The 23,496-nt window shown below is 50.4% G+C and overlaps 1 protein-coding gene across 3 annotated transcripts in view; it reads left to right on the top strand.

Annotated features, from left to right (window-relative positions):
- SRRM3 (serine/arginine repetitive matrix 3) overlaps positions 1-23,496 on the top strand; it is a 175,553-nt gene that overhangs the window by 111,027 nt on the left and 41,030 nt on the right. For all 3 annotated transcript variants that reach the window (XM_038375813.2, XM_043499447.1, XM_043499448.1), the window contains one exon: positions 7,740-7,841. In XM_038375813.2, the coding sequence (XP_038231741.1) occupies positions 7,740-7,841 (102 nt within the window). The remainder of the gene's footprint in view (positions 1-7,739; positions 7,842-23,496) is intronic.

Here is a 23,496-nt window from a genome sequence, read left to right as displayed (position 1 = left end):
CTAATAAGCGATGGTCACATAAACACCACCCTATATCGGAAACCTACTGACCGCTATTCCTACCTACATGCCTCTAGCTTTCATCCAGATCATACCACTCGATCCATTGTCTACAGCCAAGCGCTACGATATAACCGCATTTGCTCCAACCCCTCAGACAGAGACAAACACCTACAAGATCTCTATCATGCATTCCTACAACTACAGTACCCACCTGCTGAAGTGAAGAAACAGATTGACAGAGCCAGAAGAGTACCCAGAAGTCACCTACTACAGGACAGGCCCAACAAAGAAAACAACAGAACGCCACTAGCCATCACCTTCAGCCCCCAACTAAAACCCCTCCAACGCATCATCAAGGATCTACAACCTATCCTGAAGGACGAGCCATCGCTCTCTCAGATCTTGGGAGACAGACCAGTCCTTGCTTACAGACAGCCCCCCAATCTGAAGCAAATACTCACCAGCAACCACACACCACACAACAGAACCACTAACCCAGGAACCTATCCTTGCAACAAAGCCCGTTGCCAACTCTGTCCACATCTATTCAGGGGACACCATCATAGGGCCTAATCACATCAGCCACACTATCAGAGGCTCGTTCACCTGCGCATCTACCAATGTGATATATGCCATCATGTGCCAGCAATGCCCCTCTGCCATGTACATTGGCCAAACTGGACAGTCTCTACGTAAAAGAATGAATGGACACAAATCAGACGTCAAGAATTATAACATTCAAAAACCAGTTGGAGAACACTTCAATCTCTCTGGTCACTCGATCACAGACCTAAGAGTGGCTATACTTCAACAAAAAAGCTTCAAAAACAGACTCCAACGAGAGACTGCTGAATTGGAATTAATTTGCAAACTGGATACAATTAACTTAGGCTTGAATAGAGACTGGGAATGGATGAGTCATTACACAAAGTAAAACTATTTCCCCATGGTATTTCTCCCTCCCACCCCACCCCCCACTGTTCCTCTGATATTCTTGTTAACTGCTGGAATTAGCCTACCTGCTTGTCACCATGAAAGGTTTTCCTCCTTTCCCCCCCCTGCTGTTGGTGATGGCTTATCTTAAGTGATCACTCTCCTTACAGTGTGTATGATAAACCCATTGTTTCATGTTCTCTGTGTGTGTGTGTATATAAATCTCTCCTCTGTTTTTTCCACCAAATGCATCCGATGAAGTGAGCTGTAGCTCACGAAAGCTTATGCTCTAATAAATTTGTTAGTCTCTAAGGTGCCACAAGTACTCCTTTTCTTATTGTTATGGGGTGACCATGATCGAAGGCCCTGCTTAGCGTGAGAATTAGTGCTCTGGCTACTGCATGAAGCTTTGCTTTGCACTAGGTGAGACCCCGTCCCTCTTAAACAGAGGCAGCAGGACCGCACTGCCCCCCCCCAGCCACAGCTTAGACAGGAATTCAGACTCTGATGAATCTTTCCTGGGATCAGGACCTGCTGCTGTCCAATAAAGGAGCAGCTTGCCAAATGTCTCAGACACCCCATCCCAGCGAGGGGATCAGTGACTTGCCCAAACTCTGGCTCTGCCTACATGCAGAGTTGTGCTAGTTTATAGAGGGGTGACTTTTAAACTGGCTTTGTTAAATTGACACAAAACGCCATGTAGGCTGACTTATTTTGGCTTAAAACAGCCTTAATCACGTTTAGTTTAAATCAATTAGGCCTTGTCCCCATGAGAAAGTTGCACCTAAGGTGTGAATTTAAACTGATGTAGTTAAACTGGCGCAGACTTCTCTGCAGCTAATCGGATTTCAATTTCAGAGGGGCTTTTTTCCATTTTGCTCGCATCGATTGGGAACAGCTTTAAGGTAAAATGCAGTAAGCCACCGTTAAATTGAAGGAAGAGCAGCCACACAACTAACCCGATGTAAACACAGTCCAAGAGGCATTATCAGGGTTGGGACTAGAACGCCAGGCATCCAATTTCCCAGTCCCGATCGTAGACCACTAGGCCTCAAATGATCCGTTGGATCCAGCTGGATTCAGAAATTGCCACTCATCTGCTCTGTGCTAAGACTTTCCTGGCTCTCTTCCCTATAGCAGGCATGTCTTCCGTGTCTCTGAACCTCCGCCCTCCTCTTCAAAGCCCAGCTGACTGACATCCAGGTTCAGCGCTCTGGCTTTTCACATCCATGCTGCTTTTGAAGTTAGATGAATTGGAATATTTCATTTCCTAGTTACCAGAACTTCCACATTTAAGGCCGAATCCTGGGAGGGGCGCTGAGCTGCCAGCACTCGTGGCAAGCGCTCTGCAGTGCTTGGGATCTGACCCTGAGAAAACAGTCCCAGAAAATGAAGAATGCGTGGGTGAAATTGAATGATATTGCAGACAGCCTGACAGTTTTGTTTACAAAACTCAGTAGGTGAATGAGCCAATGGGGTATTTCCTCTCCCGCCTTATTCCAGACACATGGGCCACCGCCTAATCTCGCTCCAGACCCTGCTTGCTTTGGGCAATAGTTTCCTCAGACATCCCTACTTAAGAGCCCCAGATTCCTTGCTTCACGGCTGTGTTCAGGCCCGGTTCAGGCACGCTCATTCAGCCTAGGTCAGCCAAGTTCATATGCAATGGCTGATATCTACCCCTGTGTGGAGGAGTGAATTAAGCCCCTTAAACCGTTTAACTCCCACTTAACAGCCACGTCCATGAAACCGTCCCCACGTCTGCCACTGATTTGATCCCTCAGTGGCATCATTAGAAAGGCCAAGGAAACCGACGTCCCTTAATCAGTCACTTTTGTTCAGGCATAGGGCGCATTGGCAGGGGTATGGGGAAGACTTTTACTGCTGCTGGCCTTGTTCCCTGGGTAGCAAAATCTCCAGCTTCTAGAGCTGTTGGTTCGGTTCCTTTCAGTCCCTCTGGCAGAGAAAGTTCTGTAAAAGGGGGTAGAAGGTGCCGTCCCTGCTCCAGAACTCAGCGCATGACCTGTGGCTTGTGCCGGCTGGTGGCCCACAAACAATTCAGGTGTTGATACAGTCTTTGGCTCTTCGAATGCCACCTGTCCGGCTGGAGAGTTGTGTGGTCTCTGTGTCAGTCAGCGGCGTTTCCCCCTGGGGGACCAGGGCGCTCACACAGCGGGGAGGAAATTAGCTGATGGCAAACTGCCTCATTGGAAAATGCCGCTTTGTCAAAAGTGAACTGTTTCTCCGAAATTTGTTATTTCAATGAAACTCTGGTTCTGGCAGGTGGAGGAGGAAATACGGGGGTGGGGGAGTTTTCCATAAGGTTGAAACATTGTGTTGACATTTTTGGACCCACGTGTTTTGATTTTTTCCTTTGTTTTGTGTTTTCGAAACAACTTGGTTTTCACATGTCTCTAATCTCGTGTTCGTTTGCTTTTGAAAAGTCAAAATCAGTGCAAAATGTTTCCGTTTGATCGAAATGAAACAATTCAACTGAAAATTTTATTCACAATTTTGTTTCATGGGGATATTTGTGGGGCCGCGGAGAGAATCGTGTTCGTTTCATTTTGGACCAGAAGCATTTTCCAAATCACGGAATTTCCTGCAAGACAGTAAATCTGGCTCCCACCCAGCTCTCCAGCCCTGGTGCTGTGGCTTTTCTACCTGAGATGCGGCCCGATGGTGCCGGCTCCAGGACAGATTGGTTGAATCACAGACTTTCATTAAGCTCACCCTGCGGAGAGCTGGAGTCCCTGGCTGGGAGGGAGAAATTGCTTTTCCATTTGTCACTTGCGCCGAGAATAATTGAGGAGATGGATGTAAAATAAAGAAACTGGGCGACATGTCTGGGATGGCTTCACGGTTATCCGTGTGCTGCCACAGAGGCTTGGAGACATGAGGGGAGGAGGTGATGAGCCATGGGATGGCGGAGGCTTTGCTGAAGGGCTTGCCTGCCTCCCGCTCAATCATGAACCATCCTCGGGATGGGATTTGTCATTGAGGACCTCTCAGCCCGTCTTGGGTGGCTCTCCAGGCAAGAGGTCCCCTGGCACTTTCTGGAAGCAGTGGGATTGCCTCACAGAGCAAACCATGAAGAACCTCCTTGCCCAGGGCCCTGCTCCAGGGTGAATCCATCCACAGGCCAGCCTTGGAGCTTGTGGGCTCCAATCTCAGCTGTGCCAGTGGTCTTGGCCAAGTCACACAATTTCCCCTTGCCTCAGCCCCCCATCTGTACTATGGGGATAATAAACATCACTGTCCTTGGCTACTCCACTCCTGATGCAAAGCTCTTTGGTGCAGGTACCAAGTCTGTACAGCACCCAGTATAACAGGGCCCTATTAATACAGACGATTAATAATAGGAATGCTCCCCCTCCCGGTGAAGTTACTGGAAAGCCCCCCCCCCCCGCCCCACCCCCGGTTGGTTTTCTGGCTCCTCCTGCTGGCCTGGCTGGCTGGAAAAGCTGGAGGCTGGGCGCTTAGTGTCTCCAACTGGGATCTGAATCATCTCCACTGAAGCATTGTGAGTGCCCAGACACCATGGGGATGGGTGTCAAATAGAGGCTGGTCACGGTGAAGAATAACCCAAAGTCTGGTCTGCTTTGGACAATCAAGCAGACTGGCGGGAGGGAGGGTGAAGCTGGGAGGTGGATGGAACCGAGCCAGCTTCCCAGGAGGTCAGTGGCAGATGGCCCATTTGCTCTCTGCCCCGTTGGCTTTAGGCCAGACATCGCAAGCACTGTTTGTGCTCCCCCCCCCACACCCCATCTGGTAGCGAGTCGGGCCTCGGCAAAATAAGGACATTGCCTCCAAGAGGCACTTGGCTGTCTGCATCCCTAGCCATTCTCATCAAGCTAGGGGCTGTCACAGCCTGCCCCAGCCCTGGGTTGGGTGTCCAGCAGTTGCCCCCAGCAAGGGACTGGCGCGTGGTCAGCAAGGGGGCCTGGAGATTTCGGTGGCCAGCACGGCGGGATGAGCTGTCTGTAACCATGTCTCCTAGGTGCCCTCTGTGTTCTGTCACACAAAAGAATATTTTGAACCGCATGTAAAGTGGTGTTTTTAACCCTCGCCCAGCGCCAACAGCTGAGATCCAACACGTACCTTACCAGACCTAACGCTAACAAGCCTGACGTTCCTGCAGTTCAAAGCCCCGTTGTCCACGAGGAAGGATGAGCATTGCTCTCGGCAGCCACATGCCCCTCGCAGAGACTAGCTCCGTACCCAGATATTCCTGGGATAGGCCCCCTCCCATGTGGGTTGCAAATTGGGGGCCTGGGGCCCTTCTATCCATGGTGCTCATGTGGTCCCCTCACCCTGGTGTCTGAGCAACCCAGGTGCTAACATATTTATCTTCATAACACCCCCCCCCAGGGGCAGGGCAGTGCTGTTGTACAGAGGGGGAGCTGAGGCACAGCGAGACTAAGTGACTTACCCAAGCTCACACAGGTAGTCTGTGGCAGAGACAGGACTTGAACCCTGGTCTCGCAAGTCCCAGGCAAACACCGTAACTACTGGGCTGAGCTTCCTTTCCTAGGCTCTGGGGTCTCCTTGTGCCGCCATAATGTGGTGCTCTGGAGGCAGAAGTGGGCATGCCTCCTGCCTCCAGGGGCTGAGGCAAAAGCTGCCTGGAGCTGCCAGCAACACTCTGAGGCCCGGTAGGAACAGGGCAAGGTGCCAGCACTGGCATTGGCACGCCAGGACCTCTCCAGGAAGCTATGGGCCTTGGGGGTTACCAGGGATGAATGGATGAGGGTGATGGGAGTGAAAACTCCCCAGGAATCGGGCCCATTTACCCTGTCATTTGGCCTGGGTGATTAAACCCTGGCCTTGTTTTCCTTTGCTATGGATGGCGAGGCCGCCCCGGGCTGCCGCTCTGGCATTTAGGGGGTGATTCTCCCTCGTCTTCTAGCTTGCACGAGTTGTTAATCCTGAGTTATGGCCATTTCTCCAGCCGCTGCTCATTGGCTGTGGTCTCCGGCATGGTCCCTGCTGCTTTTGCCAGCTGGTCGATATCTCTTGGCTTGCCGTGTGCGTACGTGGGAGAGGGAGGAGATGGGTCTGTTATTCTCTGCTCACTCACTTTGCTTCTCTCCGAGCAGGCAGAGCCCATGGGAAGGAAGCTGTCCAACCCCTCCTCCTCTGTTCTGACAGCTCCCATCTGCTTTGTGCCATAGAGCGGGTTACTGCCCGGCCCGGTGTCACGTCCCCGGGGAGGGCGTGTTGGGGGAGCGGGACAGTCCAGTGGACAAGGCCCTGCACAGGGTGTCTAGAGATGAGCGTTCGTCTTCTCTGTGTGACAATACTGCAAACAGGCTGTGGCTGAGATCAGGGCCACAGCATGCTAGGCGCTGTATACACACGGGGCTTGAGACAGTTCCTACCCCACAGAGCTCAGGCTAGCTAGACAGATTGACAAAGGGTGGGAGGGGAAAGAGGAGCCCAGAGAGGTGATTTGCTCACCGTTACACACGCAGCAGGCTAGTGGGATTAAAACCCAGGTCTCTGTCCCTGGCTCTGCCACCGACGCCTTGTGCAGCCTAGGGCAAGTCACTTCTCTCCATGCCTCAGTTTTCCAGCTATGAAATAGGGATAGCGACGCTGCCCCTGCAGTGTGACGTGAAGTGAGCTGTAGCTCACGAAAGCTTATGCTCAAATAAATTTGTTAGTCTCTAAGGTGCCACAAGTCCTCCTTTTCTTTTTGCGAATACAGGCTAACACGGCTGCTACTCTGAAACCTGTGCATTGAGTCGACGCCTTTCTTGGGAACAGGTCTGCCCTCCGAGAGGGGAACACACGACTAGGGAGCTCTCACTGCCTGCATAGGCTGGCCCACCATGTGCCATCACAGGGTGGCACTGTTCCCTCTAAGCTGTGCGGTGTGCACACGCACACAGATCCTAAACCCCATGCACACAGCGAAACACTGCACGCACAAAAATTTGCACAGAAACACAATTTGCACAGAAGAAATTTTTTGCACACATGGCCTGTCAAAAGTTAGAGGGAACATTGCAGGGCAGGGGTGGGGGGGTGACTTTTCCCAGCTGCTATGGTCCCCTAGGAAGTGTACCCCCGTAGCCCTGGGTCCCCAGAGGAAGCCTGCTCCCGCTGTGCCCTGTCACACTCTCTGCCCACCCCAGAACACCCCCCCCCCCGAGTGGGGAGTCTGTGCTCAGGGTCTGGCCCCTTTACCTTAACATGGGCCCAACCCCGGAAGTCCTTATTTAGGCCACACGCCCTCCGTGAAGTCACTGGGAGTGGGAGACAGCAGAGGGAGGGTGTGTCCTGCCTGGTCCTTATTGGGAGCCTACAGTGTGTGTGTGGGGAGGGGTATGGAGCTGGTCCCCTAGCCCAGTCTGGGTGGGTGGGAGCCGGGCACTGCCCTCCCCCCATCCAGGAGAGCCAGGCCCTGCCTCCAAGGGGTAGGAAGAGCTGGCAGAGCTAATACCCAACGGTGGCTCTGTCCTGGCCCATGCTGGCCAGCGGAGATGTGCTGCCCCACTGGCGCTGTAACAATGTGGGTGCTCTCCCCGCCCTGTTGGTGTGACACCATCTTAAGCTCTGGGGATAGGGAGGCTCCCATGGGCCGATCCGTCCTTGGCCGCTCAGCTGAGCCTGCCAGCCAGGAGAGCTGGACGATGCCCCGGCACAGGGAGAGGCTTCAGACACAGGGAGCAGTGAGCAAAGGCCAGGAGAGGGGAATGGGAGAGAGGAGGGAAGGAAATGAGGAGTGGGGCATTGTCGGTGGAGCGCGACCTCAGGACGATGGCATCTCTGACTCTCCAGCTCTCTCTCTGCCCCAGGTATTCGGAAGAAGAGATCCGGCAGAAAGTGGGGACCTTCCGGCAAATGCTGATGGAGAAGGAGGGAGTGCTCACCAGAGAGGACCAGCATGGGCGCCAGATGTGAGTATGGAAGGGTCACTCAGCTGGGCAGGGGTGGGCGATGCACGGGGAAGGGTTGAATTCTCACCTCACCTGTCCTGGGCTTTGTAGTCTCTTGTCACGCCAATTTACCCCCCTCTTGGGAGCAGATCAGGATCCACTGACCCAGGGCAGTTCTCCTTCCCTTCTTTCCCCGCCCAGCAAATACGATGGGGAGCTGCGTTCATGCCCCCATCACGTTGCATAGGGTCTGAGATTGTTACCTGGTGTTTTCAGAACCCCCAGCAGGGGCACGTTAACGATTTTGCTCCAGGCGATGTCGATGGGAACACAGCAATTCCATCTGATAAGATTAATGTAAGTCAGCCTGCTCTTGTCCAACACAGCGGTTTGTGAGATTTAAGCACACACAGATCTGAGCAATAGGTTTAGAACATCCCAGATATTTACTCAATAGGAATTCACAGCAGGTTCGCTGTGGTCAGCTGCTCACCCACCAGGGAGAAAGGGTGTCAGGAAAAATGCCTCTCAAGATGGCTTCAGAGGACTGCTCCAAAGTATGCTCTGTTCGCTAATTTTTTATAACTAACTTTTACAAAGCACATAGGTCATAATGACCCCTCCTGGATCATCACTTTTCCTAACTTTTAATAAACTTTTTAATATTAGTGGCGGCTAGAGTCAAGGTTTTCCAACCACCAAGGTTTTCAGTCTCAGCTGTTTACTTGTCTGTCCCCTCCTCCTATTCTAATTAGCAAAAACTGCCAGCTAGGTATGACCTTGCTTCTGAAAGCCTGTCTCCAAATTAACCCTTAACTATGTGGTCTATTTCATTAATTGATGGTGGCTAAAAGCACATAATATGGATGCAATTAGCTTGATCACATTCTGGGGTATACACACCCCTCAAATCCAGAGCAACAAGATCCCAGAGGCCTGGCTGGCCTCCAGACTGCACGGAGCTCGGCTTTCTAAACTTGGCTTAGATTCTGTGGTCTGGCCAAGCAAGCCCCAAAGAGTTCCCAGCTCTCCTGGGAAATCTCACTGCATGTGATACCTCTGCGGGTTACTCAGATAAATAATGGTGCACAGGGAGGATGAGCAGTGATCTCCCTTCACCACAGCAGAGGTAAGAAATATATAAAGCGGGGCCTTCTGTGCCCTTATGCCCATGGATAACGCCTAGTTTTATACCGCACTGTTCATCAGCAGATCTCAAACCAAAGCAGTCAGTGTCATTACCCCCATTTTACAGATGGGGAAACTGAGGCATGGGGAGGGACGTGACTTACCCCAGGTCAGCCAGTGGCACAGCCAGGAAGAGAACCCAAGTCCATTGAGTCTCAGCCCTGTGAAGAGGCCAGGGGTTTCCCAGCTCAGGCAGTTCCAAGCTTCTGGCCACTTCCTGCCATTCCAAAAAATCTCTCCTCTTCTCCTCTCCTGTCAGTCACTGTCTTTTCTGCGTCGGTGAGGCCACGGAGCAGTGGGGTGCAGTTGTTTGTCAGCACTACTGCCACCCTAGGGATCCAGTTCTGTGCTGCGTGTCACTGACCTGAAGTTGCACCCATGTAAACAGAGAGCATAACTGTGCCCCAGGTCTATGCTAGGAGAGAAAGTCACAGCAGCTTGGGGTCTCACTCACCTCTCCCACATGCCCATCCTCTGCCAGTTAGGGGCAATGCTTCTCTTCTGCATGGCACTCCCAGTGCCATCTGTGCCCTGGCCCTTGAAATTAATTGCCAGTGTAGTGGGTCAGATCTGGGTAAATCTGGAATAACTCCATTGACTTCCACAGAGCCCGACATCAGTTACTGTTGTGTAATCAATTACACTACCTGCCTTGGCCCCATTTTGGTAGGCACTGCATGGAATTTGATGTAACCAGGGGTAGGTCAGTATCAATCCAGAGTTGCCCCACTCATTTTTCACTTCACATCTTGTGTAAATCCAAAGTAACTCCACTGGCTGCACTGAGGCATGTGAACACACTGACTTCAGTTACACTGCTCCACATCGGGAGTGACTCCTCTGAAGTCAGAATCTGGCCTACGATAACTCCCATCCTGTGATGTGTGTGTCTCTCTGGAATGGGATGAAGGGGTTTTCCACTCTCAAATCATTCAGGTGAGTGGCACAGCTTGTGCTGCAAATACCCCAATTCCTAGGTTCTGATTTCGTTCCCCCTCTCCTCTCCCTCCTCCCCTGGTGCAGCTCCAGGAATATCCCTGTCAGCGCTTGGTTCTGCCCCAGCTTGATTGTGATTTATCTGTGAAATGTTTAATGGCATAGCAAGCACAGTTGGCAAGCCACACATCATCTATCAGCCTGGAAAGCAGGTCACTCTGGGACAGGAATAGATCCTGTAGGTTCACTGAATATTAATGCTTCATTAGGCTCAGGAAATCAGGGCAGTGAGAAAGAACTGCAGCACTGGGGGATGGGATGGGGGGGGAGAAACTTCTGCAACCACACCTCAGCCGAAAAGCACAGCTGGGTACAGCTCAAAGGGTACCCGGGTTTCAGCGTGGGAGAGCATCGCAAAGCCTTGCTGAGATCTGCTCCCTTGCTTGGTCGCTCACTCTAGGGGCTGGTGGAAGGACTCATCAGGCAAATCCAGCTGCAGTCAGCAAGATCTCTTCCCCAAGGGAGGGCTTTCCAAATAAGGAAGCAAAATAGGACCCCAGGAGTGGAAAGTGAATAGAAAAACACTTCCCAGTTTGTAGATCATCCCAACCCTCTGGTCCCTGGGCCTCCATCTCCACCCTCTAAGCAGCCAATGTGAGCTAAGATTAACCCCTTGCTCACTCGGACCTTGGCAGCATTCATGCTTTGCACCTGCAATTTTGCAGAACTGGGGTCTGGAGGGTCTTAAGCTGGCTTACATGGACATTGCTTTTTTGTTGATGCCGGGTTACACCTGCTGAGGTTTTGGGCTCCTCCTCCTCCTGACATCTCTGCAGTGTGCGTATGCGGTGGGGTGACCAGCTGAACTATTTGCAGACTTTGCAGTGTCACAGGGAGTACCAAGGGGAGAGAAGGGCTGCAAGACTTGTGAAGCACATTGGATAGGAAATGGAGCTGTCTGGCACCTGGTCGGCATTCTATAAATTCTGCCAGTTATGGCACTGCTTTCTCCGAGCTCACCCGCACAGACATGGATCTGAATTTGAGGCCAGTTTGCTTGGGGAGTGCCATAAAGCGGGAGCGGGGGGTAAATACAGGCTAGGGTCTAAGTAATAAAAAAGCAATCTTGTGTATCACACTCCAGCTGTGGTGAAGGTAGCAAGAGTCTGGAAGCTTAGTGCAGGATTAGAGAATGGGTTTGGGAAGAAATTCAAGTGTAGATGTCACTCTCAGGTTATGCTGGGCAGAGGGGGTGGTAGATTCACAAAGAAGAAACCCCAGCTGATGACTGTAGTAGTGCCGAAGAGTCCCACTCATGGCCCAGGACCCCAACGTGCTAGGTGCTGTACAAACACAGAACAGAGATGGTCCTGGGTGTAAGTGAGGTGGATATTATTAATGTTCTAATTGATTTGTATGTCAGCAGTGCCTAGGGGCCCTACTCCTAGATCCCATTTGTGCTCGGTGTGGTACAGACACATCACAAAAGGACAGTCTCTGCTCCAAGATGCTTACAAGCTAAGAATAAGAACAAAAGAATGGCCACATTGGGTCAGACCAAAGGTCCATCTAGCCCAGTGTCCTGTCTTCTGACAGTGGCCAGTGCCAGGTGCATCAGTGGGAATGAACAGAACAGGTCATCCATCCCCTGTGGTCCATTCCCAGCTTCTGGCAAACAGAGGCTAGGGATATCATCCCTGCACATCCTGGCTAATAGCCATTGATGGACCTATCCTCCATGAACTTACCTAGCTCTTTTTTTGAATGCTGTTATGGTCTTGGCCTTCACAACATCCTCTGGCAAAGAGTTCCACAGGTTGACTGTGGGTTGTGTGAAGAAAGACTTCCTTTTGTTTGTTTTAAACCTGCTGCCTGTTAATTTCATTTGATGACCCCCAGTTCTTGTGCTATGAGAAGGAGTAAATAGCATGTCCTCGTTTACTTTCTCCACACCAGTCATGATTTTATAGACCTCAACCATATCCCCCCTTAGTCGTCTCTTTTCCAAGCTGAAAAGTTCCAGTCTTATCAATCTCTCCTCATACAGAAGCTGTTCCATCCCCCTCATCATTTTTGTTGCCCTTTTTTCAATTCCAATATATATTTTTTTGATATGGAGCGACTAGATCTGCACGCAGTATTCAAGATGTGGGCGTACCATGGATTTATATAGAGGCAATATGATATAAATTCTCTCTTATTATCTATCCCTTAATGATTCCCACCATTCTCTTGGCTTTTTTGGCTGCCGCTGCACATTGAGTGAATGTTTTCAGAGAACTATCTACAATGACTCCCAGATCTTTCTCTTGAGGGATAACAGCTAATTTAGACCCCCATCATTTTATATGTGTAGCTGGGATTATGTTTTCCAATGTGCATTACTTTGCATTTATCAACATTGAATTTCATCTGTGATTTTGTGAGATCCCTTTGTAACTTTTCACAGTCTGCTTTGGATTTAGCTATCTTGAGCACTTTTGTACCATCTGTAAATTTTGCCACCTCACTGTTTATCTCTTTTTCCAGTTCATTTATGAATTTGTTGAATAGGACTGGTCCCAGTACAGACCCTTGGGGGACATCACTACCTCTCTCCAGTCTGAAAACTGACCATTTATTCCTACCCTTTGTTTCCCATCTTTTAACCAGTTACTGATCCATGAGATGACCTTCCGTTTTATCCCATGACAGCTTACTTTGCTTATGAACCTTTGGTGAGGCACCTTGTCAAAGGCTTTCTGAAAATCTAAGTACACTATATTCACTGGATTCCCCCTTGTCTACATGTTTGTTGACCCCCTCAAAGAATTCTAGTAGATTGATGAGGCGTGATTTCCCTTGACAAAAATCATGTTGACTCTTCCCCAACAAATCATGTTCATCTAGTAGCAGTAGTTCAATATAGTAGTTTTACCCTGCAGAGGTGTCTACGTGCTGATGAATTTTCATGCATTACCCCTGGGGATAGAGTGGAATTGCTGAGCTGGAATGAGAGTTCTTCTACACTGCCTTGCTAACAATCCCTAGTACTTCAGGGGCACATTCCCTCTCCAAAGCACTTTACAAGCATTGAGCCCAATCTTGGTTCAGCCATTTCCGAGTACAAGGTTAGGGAAACATATATTGTTTTGCTGGTGGTAAAAAATCCTTGTGACCTTTGTTAGAAACTCTAGTGCCCACCAAGCTTTGGAGCAAGGACTTGAAATTTGGCAGGGGGCAGCCTTTGTCCCGGGGCTCTGCCTTTTGTTGTCCCTGTGAAAATCTCCCCAAATTAGGCCAAGTTATAAACCTCTGAAAAATTGCAACTTGCGCGTAGTCAGAAGATCCTTGCTAGAGCCCAGGCTAATTCTCAAACATTCCATCCACACTGAGCATGTCCCAGCCCAGAACTGCAGTGACCGGAGCAGGTCCTTCCCTGTATAATGCTATGTACTCTGAAGAATCAGCTCCTAGCTGTCTCAAAGTGGGCACCTAAAATGAATGGATACTTTGGACTTGAACCTCTGTGTGCCTCAGTTTCTCAAGTGTGAAATGGAAATCATAGCACCCCCTCATCCTGCAGAGGTGTAGTGAGGATATATTAATGGCTGCGAAGCACTCAGACACCATAGAAATCCCATGAAGAAAACAATTTTGTCTTCTGTTGGGGGTTGGAATAGTGGTCAGTAGCTAAGGCCTGGGATCACACAAGGAGCAATGAGAAGAAGACAAACTATTGAATGGCCGCAGTTCAGCCCATTCACTGAATACATCTGGGGTCCTGTGGCAAAAATAATATGTGGGCATGTAATTAAAGACTGGCTCATGCTGCGTATGCACAAGAAGGTCAGATTCAGGTTGTCCAGACAACTTTAATGTTGGCATTTCCTAATTTCTGAGTGCTTGGCTTTGCAACCTTCATGTTCTCTTAATGCCGTTTTGGTGTATGTGCTATATACCAATAGCACAGAGCTTTTTGCAGCCATTGAGTGCCAAGAACCATAGAAAGCATGTCAGCATCAGCAGTGTTCTCCCTGTTTTACAGATGGAGAAACCGAGGCACACAGAGATTAAAGTGGCTTATCCAAAGTCACTCAGCAGGCCAGTGCAGAGCCAGGAATAGAATCCAGGTCTTCTGATCACTGTTCCTACTGCCTCTGAGTTCCTACTCCAGCATTGTTTTCTGACCCCCTCTAACCCACCCAAACAGCTCCCCTCCCCTCCTGTTAATCTCCTAAAAGCCCCCCTGCTGTTACTGAAAAAAATCTTACACAGGTTTCAGGAGGAGAAGAGAAAAAAAAATCATCCAGGCAGCAAAAGCTGGTCCCAAATTGTTAAGCAAAGCTAAGGGGAGAAAATCTTCAGATGGGATGATTTTAGTAAGAAACTCCAGCCTGGACAGCCTAGCATGGGAGCTGTTCATGGTACTGAATGTTATCACCTGGCCAAGTCGTCAAAACAGCAAGAATTATATTTATTTACTCTACGGCATTGCCTGGCCTGCATGCACACCCAGGCAAAAGTCTTCTTGAAATGTCACACCACCCAATCACTGAGAAACACGCCATTGGGAAAATGAAGGCATCTAACCTGAGAAAAGCCTTTCTAATACCAGCCACTGTCCCTGTCTCTCTGGCGGGCAGCTGGACAGCCTCCTGGGAGGATGGATAATTTGCAGTAGAAAGGAGGAGAGCTGGCTTGTACCTTGATCCACAACACCCTGGTTTTCACTCCCTTAAAACAGGCAATTGTTCACTCGGCTCTTAATTGGGTGAAACTCCCCAAGTGGCCGAGGTTCGTGTGCGTGGTGAGATGCTGCCGCTTGTCATCCCCTGCTCAATGGTTGCGGTGGGGAAAGAGGCGCAAAGTGAGGCTGGTTTAGAAGAGCGTTAATCGGCCTTAATGTAAATCACATCATACAAATTCATTGCTGTCGGAGTCCCGGGGAAGCCTGAATTGGGTCCTGCCAGCTCTGTTAAATGCAGTTTCCAGCTGGAAGGAATGTGACACTAGTTATCATGTAATGCTTAATGAGCGGCCGAGGAGCCATCTTCCAAGCGCTGGATTAGTGTCAAGGCTTTGGGCCTGGTCTGTCCCTCAGTGCTGATCAGGAGTCAATGAAATTGCCCTAGGGTGCAACTAGTGAAGGGAGGGGAGGATCTGCATGCAGCGCGTGCCCTGCAAATCCCACCTCAGCACCGGGTGCCGGCTCCGAGCAGAGCTGTCTGCCCCTGCCTGCTGTATTATTGAACATGATTTATGAGCCGATTCAGCGCGGGAAGCCTGGGTCAGCTTGGCGGCCATGGGGACTGATGCTTTGTTTGTCTGTAGAATGGGTACAGCCCAGGCAGCTTCCCTGTGCTGCCCTGCCAGCCCCGATGACCCAGAGAGACCAACCTTAGGGCCTAGATGGAGAATTCTGTCTCGAGGCCCATTCAGCCCTAGGCCTCTCAGCTGAGGCTACCAGTGCAAGGGACAAATGGGACAGATGCTCGGCCACTAGGAACTGACCTGCCCAGCATTTTCCCTGTAGGCCCCCAATGAGCCATCCAAGGGGTGCAATGTGGAGTCACTGCCCACCTGTTCCAGTTTCAAACTCGCCAGCTAGAGGGTCTCACCCTAACCCATCTCATCCCCACTTTCATTTCGCTAAGAGCTGGTTCAGGCCAATCCTTGTTTGCCACCCCCTTCCAGCGGAGAATATGGGGATCTTGAAATTCTGGAGAACTGGAGGGTTTAGATCCAGGCCTGATTTTTAGCCCAGCCTTAACTGTGCCTGTGTTTCTGAGCTCACTGTTTTTAGGCCACCATGATTTGCAGGCACTTTGGGCCCCGATCCTGCAGTCTGACCTAGACAGGCAGAGCCCCAGGGCAGGCAGGGGAGATGGGCCCTGCCCTGGAGAGCGACAATCTAAACACACAAGATGGACCCATGGTGGGGGAAAGGCAGTGATATTAACCCCATTGTACAGATGCAGCACGAGGGCCAGATTTTCAAAAGCACTCTGCACCTCCCATTGTTCTCAATGGCAGCCAGCCACTTTTGCAAAATCAGTAAAAAAAACTTGTTTAGTTGTGTCAATCCGAGATGCTGGGGACTGAATTCTTTTGAAGAGCTGGGGCCAGGGAGTCAGTAGGATCAGACTCCAAGCTCCTCTATGCTAGGCTAGTGCCTTAGCCATCCCCCTCCACATCCTCCCTCCCTAGGGGCTAGCTTGCGACACCCTTTCTCCCAGTGAGTACTACCCTGCTCCTGGAATAGCCCCATTGAAATCGGTGTGTTTGCCGAAGGGGTGAGTTTGAGCAAGAGTATCCAAATCTGATTCAGATGGCACCCGGTTTCCTGGTGCAGTTGGGCACTTAGTGATCAAATTCACTGTGGGTGGTGGGAGCAGAAGCCAGTGTCGATAAACCCAGCCTGGAACCTTTCCCAGCGATCCTCCAGGCAGGGAGCATCTGAGCCCAAGTCCAACGAGCCTAAAGAAGATGCTGAGTTTAAAACAAGTCACAGAGCTGCCCGTTCCCGCCCTCTGACACTCGGCGGCTTCCTCTTTCATGGCTCTGGTTTGCTGCACAGCTGGCAAACGCTTTATTTGTACCCTTCGATGTTTCGCTGGTGGGGCTGATGCCTCCGCAGCACGCAGCCAAGCCTTTGTGCCCTGGCACCTACCTGTTCAAACCTCTTCCCGAGCTGGACAAAAGCGAAAGGGCACTGCTGTTACTGTTTGCATGCTGAGGCAGAGGAAGGCTCAGTTCAAGTTTGCACACTGCTCTGGGGGTCGAGAGAGGACTGGAGAACAGAGAGATGGGACAGACGCTGCTTTTGTTATTGGAATTAGCTAGATCAGAACTAGCTCGGGTATGTCTGTACGTGCTCGGATTGCAGTGTAGACAGGGCTAAGGCTCTCCCGACTCCAGAGAGAGCACACACTTTCCAGCTGACAGGCCTCTGCTGGGAGCCGGGCGGCCTGCTCAGGGCTGATGGGGTCAGCACGGATTTCTCATGCGTTTGCTGCAGCCAGAGTGCTTTGGAAAACCCTCCCACAGTGCCCCTTCTCTGCTGGGGTGCCCTGCACACCAAGCTCCTGGTGCAGGGGGATTGCAGGGACCTGTCTGCTTAATGCAGGGCTCTCGCTGAGTCCCACTCCCCTGTGCGGCACTAGTCCCTTACTATCGTGCAAGGGAGGGTCTGCCTGGCAGCACAGGGAATTGCGCTGAATCTCGACCAGGATATGTGGGATTTTGAGGCTCCAAGTCAGTATGCCCATTCCCACAGTGCATTTCACCAGCCGTCCTGCCCAGACTCCTTGATGGCCGAAGCAGGGAGGTCAAGTGGATTCTCTGTAACCTGAACTCTTTAAACCGTGATTTGAGGATTCAGTAACTCAGCCAGAGGTTCAGGGTCTATCATGGGAGTGGGTGGGTGAGGTTCTGTGGCCTGCGATGTGCGGGAGGTCAGACTAGATGATCGTGATGGTCCCTTCTGACCTTACAGTCTACGAGTAACAGATTTTTTAGACAAAGGAAACACAGTGGATCTAATTTACCTAGATTTCAGTAAGGCATTTGATACTGTGCCACATGGGAAATTATTAGTTATATTGGAAAAGATGGGGATCAATATGAAAATTGAAAGGTGGATAAGGAATTGGTTAAAAGGGAGACTACAGCGGGTCATACTGAAAGGTGAACTGTCAGGCTGGAGGGAGGTTACCAGTGGAGTTCCTCAGGGATCGGTTTTGGGACCAATCTTTTTTAATCTTTTTATTACTGACCTTGGCACAAAAAGTAGGAGTGTGCTAATAAAGTTTGCGAATGATACAAAGCTGGGAGGTATTGCCAATTTAGAGAAGGATCGGGATATCATACAGGAGGATCTGGATGACCTTGTAAACTGGAGTAATAGTAATAGGATGAAATTTAATAGTGAGAAGTGTAAAGTCATGCATTTAGGGATTAATAACAAGAATTTTAGTTATAAGCTGGGGACGCATCAATTAGAAGTAACAGAGGAGAAGAAGGACCTCGGAGTATTGGTTGATCACAGGATGACTATGAGCCGCCAATGTGATATGGCCGTGAAAAAAGCTAATGAGGACTTGGGATGCATCAGGAGAGGTATTTCCAGTAGAGATAAGGAGGTGTTAGTACCATTATACAAGGCACTGGTGAGACCTCACCTGGAATACTGTATGCAGTTCTGGTCTCTCATGTTTAAAAAGGATTAATTCAAACTTGAACAGGTACAGAGAAGGGCTACTAGGATGATCCGAGGAATGGAAAACCTGTCTTACGAAAGGAGACTCAAGGAGCTTGGTTTGTTTAGTCTAACCAAAAGAAGGCTGAGGGGAGATATGATTGCTCTCTATAAATATATCAGAGGGATAAATACCAGAGAGGGGGAGGAATTATTTAAGCTCAGTACCAATGTGGACACAAGAACAAATGGATATAAACTGGTCATTGGGAAGTTTAGACTTGAAATTAGACGAAGGTTTCTAACCATCAGAGGAGTGAAGTTCTGGAATAGCCTTCCAAGGGAAGCAGTGGGGGCAAAAGACCTATCTGGCTTCAAGATTAAACTCGATAAGTTTATGGAGGAGATGGTATGATGGGCTAACATGATTTTGGCAATTAACTGATCCTTAAATATTCATAGTAAATAGGCCCAATGGCCTGTGATGGGATGTTAGATGGGGTGGGATCTGAGTTACTACAGAGCATTCTTTCCTGGGTATCTGGCTGGTGAATCTTGCCCATATGCTCAGGGTTCATCTGATGGCCATATTTCGGGTCGGGAAGGAATTTTCCTCCAGGGCAGATTGGAAGAGGCCCTGGAAGTTTTTTGCCTTCCTCTGTAGCATGGGGCACGGATCACTTGCTGGAGGAGTCTCTGCACCTTGAGGTCTTTAAACCACGATTTGAGGACTTCAATAGCTCAGACATAGGTGAGAGGTTTTTCGCAGGAGTGAGTGGGTGAGATTCTGTGGCCTGTGTTGTGCAGGAGGTCGGACTAGATCATAATGGTCCCTTCTGACCTTAATATCTGAGTCTATGAGTCTATGCAGGAGTAATGGCTAGTGCAGAGGATGGGGGCCAGAACTCCTGGGTCCTAACCCTGATTCTCCACCTCAATTACTGTGTGATTAGCAGCCAAGTGCTCAGACCAAAGTGTTCAGATTCTGGGGTTTGGCCCCTGAAGCCATATTTAGGCATGTAAAGCAACGGCCTGGTGTTCAGAGCAACCACAGTGCCCCTGGGAGAACCAGACCCAATATCCTACCAGTTCACTGCCGTCGGGCTCCCGAGGTTGAACGTGGAGCTGTATTATCCCTCTGCACCCATGTCTCCTGGTCAGTGGGACAGCGATACTGCCCAGCCCTCCATGGGTGCTGCACACTTCTTCATGGGTGTCTGCAAAGAGCTTTGAGATCCTTAAACGAAAGGTTGCTGCTGACATACAAGTCACCAGGCCCCATCCTGTTGCCCTTCGTTGTAGCCCATGGTAAATCCCCTTGTTTTCCATGGGAACATGATTGCACCCATTGGTATTAAGCAGATTAATCCCTTGGTGGGAGGAAAGACACCAAGGACTTTCCTCATGCCCTTCTTCTCATTAACTGTCTTCTCTCAGCTTCTCTGCAACAGGCAAGTCAGACCCTGCCCCATCTTGACTGGCCCCAGCCAGCAGCTTGCCTGGGTATCCCACACAGACTAGCTTCAGTTGACACTGAAACCATCCCACCTTCAGCTGGCCATATGTGATATTCAGATAACCTTGTCCTACCACTCCTGGCGACCCTTACCATTCCCAGGTAACCTACATGGCCGCTGTGCACCCTCTGCACTCGCCAGCGGTGAGATCTGATACCCTGGCAATTAACTTCCACATGGCCTCCGACCCCAGGTGAACTGAAGGTGATCCTCAGTAGCTCCAAATGTCCCTCTGGTGACTCAGCTGAGCAGCTCAAAATCCTAGGTCATCTTGGGCAGCTCCTGCCAATGACCAGATAATCCTGTTGAGTCCCCAGATTGCTGTTCAGCCTTCTTTCACCTCGGATAATCCATCCCGGCTTTCAACAGAACACCGGCTAAGCCCCTTCAGTGATAACCTGGCATAACCCTCTCCCAGTGATCTTCATTGATTTCTTCACCCCCTGCTAATCCCGGATAATCCTTCTGTGATCTATGGAGGGACCGCACATGCCCCAGGGAACTGCGAAAATCCAGGCTAACATCTCCAGCAACTCAAGATATCTACTGGGCCCCGCATACCCTCAGCTCAATCCCATTGACCCCAGCCAATGGGGTCTGACCCCACTGAACCTTTATATTGACTTTATTTTGCAACCACTGTAGTGATCTCAGACAGAGCCTTCAACATCCTCAGGCTGTCTTTATGTGTTCTAACTGATGGTTGGGGTAGCAGCCCTGACCATCTTAGCTAATACCCATTGATGGATTTACCCTCTAGGAACAGATCTAATTCTTCTTTGAACCCAGTTATACTTTTGGCCTTCAGAACATCCCCTGGCAGTGAGTTCCACAGTGTGCGGTGTGTGAAGAGGTACTTCCTGATGTTTGTTTAAAACCTGCTGCCTATTCATTTCATCACATGACCCCTAGTTCTTGTGTGATGTGAAGGGGTAAACAACACTTCCCTATTCACTTTCTCCACACCAGTCATGATTTTATAGACCTCTGTCATCTCCCTGCTTCATCGTCTCTTTTCTGAACTAAACAGTCCCAGTGGTTTTAATCTCTCCTCGTATGGAAGCTGTTCCATGCCCTTAATCCTTTTTGTTGCCTTTCTCTGTACTTTTTCCAATTCTTTTTTGTTTGTTTTTTTTGAGATGGGGCAACCAGAATTGCACACAGTATACAAGGTGCGGGTGTACCATGGATTTACATAGTGGCATTATATTTTCTATCTTATTATCTATCCCTTTCCCAATGGTTTCTAACATTCTGTTTGCTTTTTTGCCTGCTGCTGCACATTGAATGGATGTTTTAGAGAACTATCCACAGTGACTCCAAGATCTCTTTCCTGAGTGGTTACAATTTATTTAGACCCCATCATTTTGTATGCACAGTTGGGATTATGTTTTCCAATGTGCATTACTTTCCATTTATCAACACTGAATTTCATCTGCCACTTTGCTGCCCAGTCATCCAGCTTTGTGAGATCCTTTTGTAGCTCTTCACAGCCAGTTTTGGATTTAAATATCATGAGTAATTTTGTGTCTGTTGCAAACTTTGCCACTTCACTGTCTACCTCTTTTTCCAGATCATTTACTAATATGTTGAATAGGACTGGGCCCAGTACAGACCCCTGGGGGACCCCACTATTTACCTCTCTCCATTGTGAAAACTGACCATTTATTCCTACCCTTTGACTCCTATCTTGCGAGGACCTTCCCTCTTATCGCCTGATTGTTATTTACTTGGAAGCCCCAACCGAGATTGAAGCCTCATTGTGCAAGGTGCTGTGCACACATACAGTGAAAGATTACCATCTACATAGACAAAACAGAATTATTATTCCCATTTTACTGATGGGAAACTGAGGCACAGAGAGATTAAGTGACTTACCCAAGGTCATAGAGGGAATCTGTGGTAGAGCCAAGTGTTGATCTCCCAATCTCCTCCATCACATGGCTTTTCTGCTTCCCGGCTCGGAACAGCTCTGTGCCATGCCCTCTTGCAGCTTCAGCCATGGCAGAAGATCAGTCTGTGCTCTGCACCTTCTCTGCAGGCATTGGAGCGAATGGCAAGAGAGCCTGATCCTACATCGCCAGCCAAGCCAAGCAACTTCTGCAGTGCCCGTCCTTGCCGTTGGGTGACATGGGCGATGCGGGCAGCAGCACGTTTCATGCTGTAGCACCAGCCAAACTCCCAAGACACTAGCGGGATGCAAGCGCAGCTAGAAAAGCCACTGAAGCCAGGAGTATAAATGTGTTTGGGTCATTGGCATGGAGGGGACAGGGCAGAGACGGGAGGCTGGCTGGGCCAAGTCGCCTCTCCCGAGCCAGCTGTTCCTTGTGACTACAGCTGCCGAGTCTCAGCTGCCGTGGCCTGAAATCCCCAGCCCAGCTGGGCAGCTCCAGCTCTTCGCAGGGCAAAGACAGGAGGCCCATTTCTGCTGCCGCACCTAGTACACATACGCCCGCCCCAGAGACTGCCATGCGTCTCAGAAGCGTGACTTGCCCCCAGGGCTTGCCCAGAGCTTCTCTCACTTGCCTGGGGCACCCCCTTCGCTTTTCTCAGCCACTCACTAAGCTGCAAAGTCATTCCCTCCCCTGGAAATTGACAGGCCTCCTCACTGGCCCACACGTGTCCCCCACTGGGGGACCCAGCTAACAAACGGGGAAACAGCGAATACCGCGATGCCCGGGGAGGGGGAAGAGCCGAGATCAGATGGAAGAAGCAGCCTTTGAACCTCCGGCGAGGCTCTCCCTGTGAGTGCATCCGTGAGTACAGATCCTCAGGCCTGCTGAGGTTGGGACACGGGCAGCACCCCCTGCAGAGCATGGCGGTACCTGATGGTGTTGTGGGGGGTGTTCTGTAGCACTTTGTTAGAGGGACTTTTGCCTCCGTCGCACTGCCCGCTGCTGCTTCTCCCTGGGAGTAGAGACGTCCTGCACTTACACGAGCCCCATCAGAGTGTGGGGCTCCAACCAAGCAGGGCCAAGGGAAGGAGGAGCCCCAGTGTGTGAGGGTAGGGCAGCCAGGAAGGCGACTGGTGGAGATGCTGCCTGATCTCAGCGGGCAAAGCCAGGGGCACTGCGGGGTGGGGGGGTGTGTGAGTTCTTCATCCTGCTGCCTTCTGTGCCACCCTCATGAGCCCCCCACCTCCTGGGCAGAGCATGCTCCAGAGTCCAGCCCCTTGAATCGGTTCCATGCTGCTGAGTGCGGTCCAGTGGCTAAAGCAGGGGCAGGGCATCAGCACTCCTGGGTTCCGTTCCCCTCTCTGCCGCTGCCTCTCTGTGTGACTCCCTTCAGCTCCCCGTGCCTCAGTTTCCTCATGATGGGTGGAATCCCGGCACTACCAGACACCCATGGACGGAAGGAGCCAGAGGCAGAATTCTGATTCTTTAGAGACTGGGGGGGGGTTCTCCGTGGGAGAACATCTGGGTGGGAAAGTCACATGGGCCCCGTAGCATCACCCAGAAAATCAGAAACAGAGGCCAGACCCCCTAGCTGAGTCCTCTTGGGCCTTGGGGCTGACGGAGGGCTCACTGGTCCCTCGGCCTCGTACTGGATCAAGTTCACCCTCTGTGATTTACATCCACAACAGTCCTTCCATTGTAACAAAGGTCACAAGGGCCAGATTGTGAAGCTCATCCGGGTGAGGCTGGCTCATCTACGGCCTCTTGGGGCATCATATTGTTAGTTATATGTGTTGTGGGAGTGCCTAGGAGCCCCTGTCATGGACCAGGACCCCATTGTACTGGGTGCCGCATGTTATTCATTAGGTGTATTATGGTAACACCTAGGAGCCCCCGTCACAGACCAGGGCCCATTGTGCTGGGTGCTGTATGTTATTTATTTGGTGTATTACGGTAGCACC

This window comes from Dermochelys coriacea, chromosome 17 (assembly GCF_009764565.3).
Source record: "Dermochelys coriacea isolate rDerCor1 chromosome 17, rDerCor1.pri.v4, whole genome shotgun sequence".
In the NCBI taxonomy this organism is placed as follows: Eukaryota; Metazoa; Chordata; order Testudines; family Dermochelyidae; genus Dermochelys; species Dermochelys coriacea.
Note: the sequence above shows the minus strand (reverse complement) of the source record. Positions and strands in the feature narration are given on the sequence as shown.